This window comes from Coffea eugenioides, chromosome 5 (assembly GCF_003713205.1).
Source record: "Coffea eugenioides isolate CCC68of chromosome 5, Ceug_1.0, whole genome shotgun sequence".
Taxonomy (NCBI): domain Eukaryota; kingdom Viridiplantae; phylum Streptophyta; class Magnoliopsida; order Gentianales; family Rubiaceae; genus Coffea; species Coffea eugenioides.
In genome coordinates this window covers 38,742,495-38,743,969 of record NC_040039.1, presented here as the reverse complement: position 1 = coordinate 38,743,969, position 1,475 = coordinate 38,742,495, and the positions used below count along the sequence as shown (strand labels likewise).

Sequence of the window (1,475 nt, the reverse complement as noted above, 5' to 3'; positions counted from 1 at the left end):
TCGGAAGCAAATTAATAAGATCGTTGAATCAAATTTGTTTTTCCTTCGCATCCATGGGTTACATCTTGATGTAACTACAGCATCCATTTTTGACGAGTTTTAGCATCAATCTTGACTCTTGGGTACCATTTATCTGCATCACAATAAGTCCAGTAGTGCTTTTCATTTCATTAATATATTCTCTGCTTCTATAAACTTTCAACTTGAATGCCGTAGGTGGTTTGTTACTACTTGGTTCTAATATTAGCAAAATTCATTTAAATCACTAAATTATTGAGAATACAAACATTCGACACAAATTTGCAGTAGTATTAAATTTTTTATGGTAAACATAATAAAAGTCTCAAGTCTACCTAGAAAAGAAGAGCAAAAAAGATCCTTCATATTGAATAACTAGGTGAACAACTATAATCGTATGTAGATTATTCAAAAATTTTTTGAGCTAGACTATTCAGATTTTAATTAGTAAAGAAAAAGAAACTTAGAACACATTCTTGCCTTGGATTGTACGAGGAAAGATCTAGCAATAGTTACACCAAATTATTCAAAAGTATTGCTAATCATACTGTTTTATTGATAGAGTGAATACAGCTCACAGCATACATTTTAATAATATATACATGAAGAAATTCTTAACCTGATGACTTATAGGGCCCAGGCTCAAGTTTATTTGCATCAGTTATTAATGAAGAGCGATACCAGGGTAGTCATCCTATATGTCCTGTCTAATGTGGAGGTTCGACCTTACAGTAATATAATCTTCTGTTGTGCGGACCGTCTCAAAGGTAATATACCCCGTTGCATGCCGAAATTGTTTGGTTCCTCCCACAATTGCAACTTCATTGACATGCATAGACTGTATAAGAATTCCTTTCATTTCCAGAGTGCTGCCATTGTACTTTCCATCAGTGAACAGAAACGTTTCCGCAAGCTCTATGTTGGTGTTATCAAGGGATGCTACTGCAGCAATGCCCTGTAAACGACCAACTAGTGCGGATTTGACTGAAACGCTTTGTGTCAAGGTATTATCAACGACAAAAACAGTTCCAAATTGGTTAAAGCCCCAAGTTACGTTGGAGAGACCTGCAACTGGGAAAATACTCTGACCTTCTCCACTTCGAAATTCATGAACGTACACCGTCAAATTTGTGAACAATGCCCTTGATTGTCCCGAGCTTGCTAGTGAAAGTAGGCTGAGAATTTGGAGGGATGCTATGGCTAAACTCTTTGCCATTGTTTCGTTACGGGGAAAAGCGAAACAAAGGAGGAGAAGCAAGATGGAAACAAGTTGGTGTGGTTTGAAGTATAAAGCTGATGAGGACTATATATACTTTATAGGACCGCAGTTGGGGGGAACAGAAATTTGTTAAGAGAGAGAGAGAGGAAAGGAAAAAAAGAAAAAGTTTGTCACGTAACCGCTTTTCAAGTGCAATATTATTGTGTTAGATATAGCTCCACTTGCCTAAAATTGTAAA

The 1,475-nt window shown here is 36.4% G+C and overlaps 1 protein-coding gene across 1 annotated transcript; it reads right to left on the bottom strand.

Annotated features, from left to right (window-relative positions):
• Positions 1-632: 632 nt before the first annotated feature.
• Positions 633-1,238, bottom strand: LOC113769867 (dirigent protein 22-like). The gene has a single exon (XM_027314178.1). The coding sequence runs from the start codon at positions 1,232-1,234 to the stop codon at positions 713-715; it is 522 nt and encodes a 173-aa protein (XP_027169979.1). The 5' UTR covers positions 1,235-1,238; the 3' UTR covers positions 633-712.
• Positions 1,239-1,475: the final 237 nt, after the last annotated feature.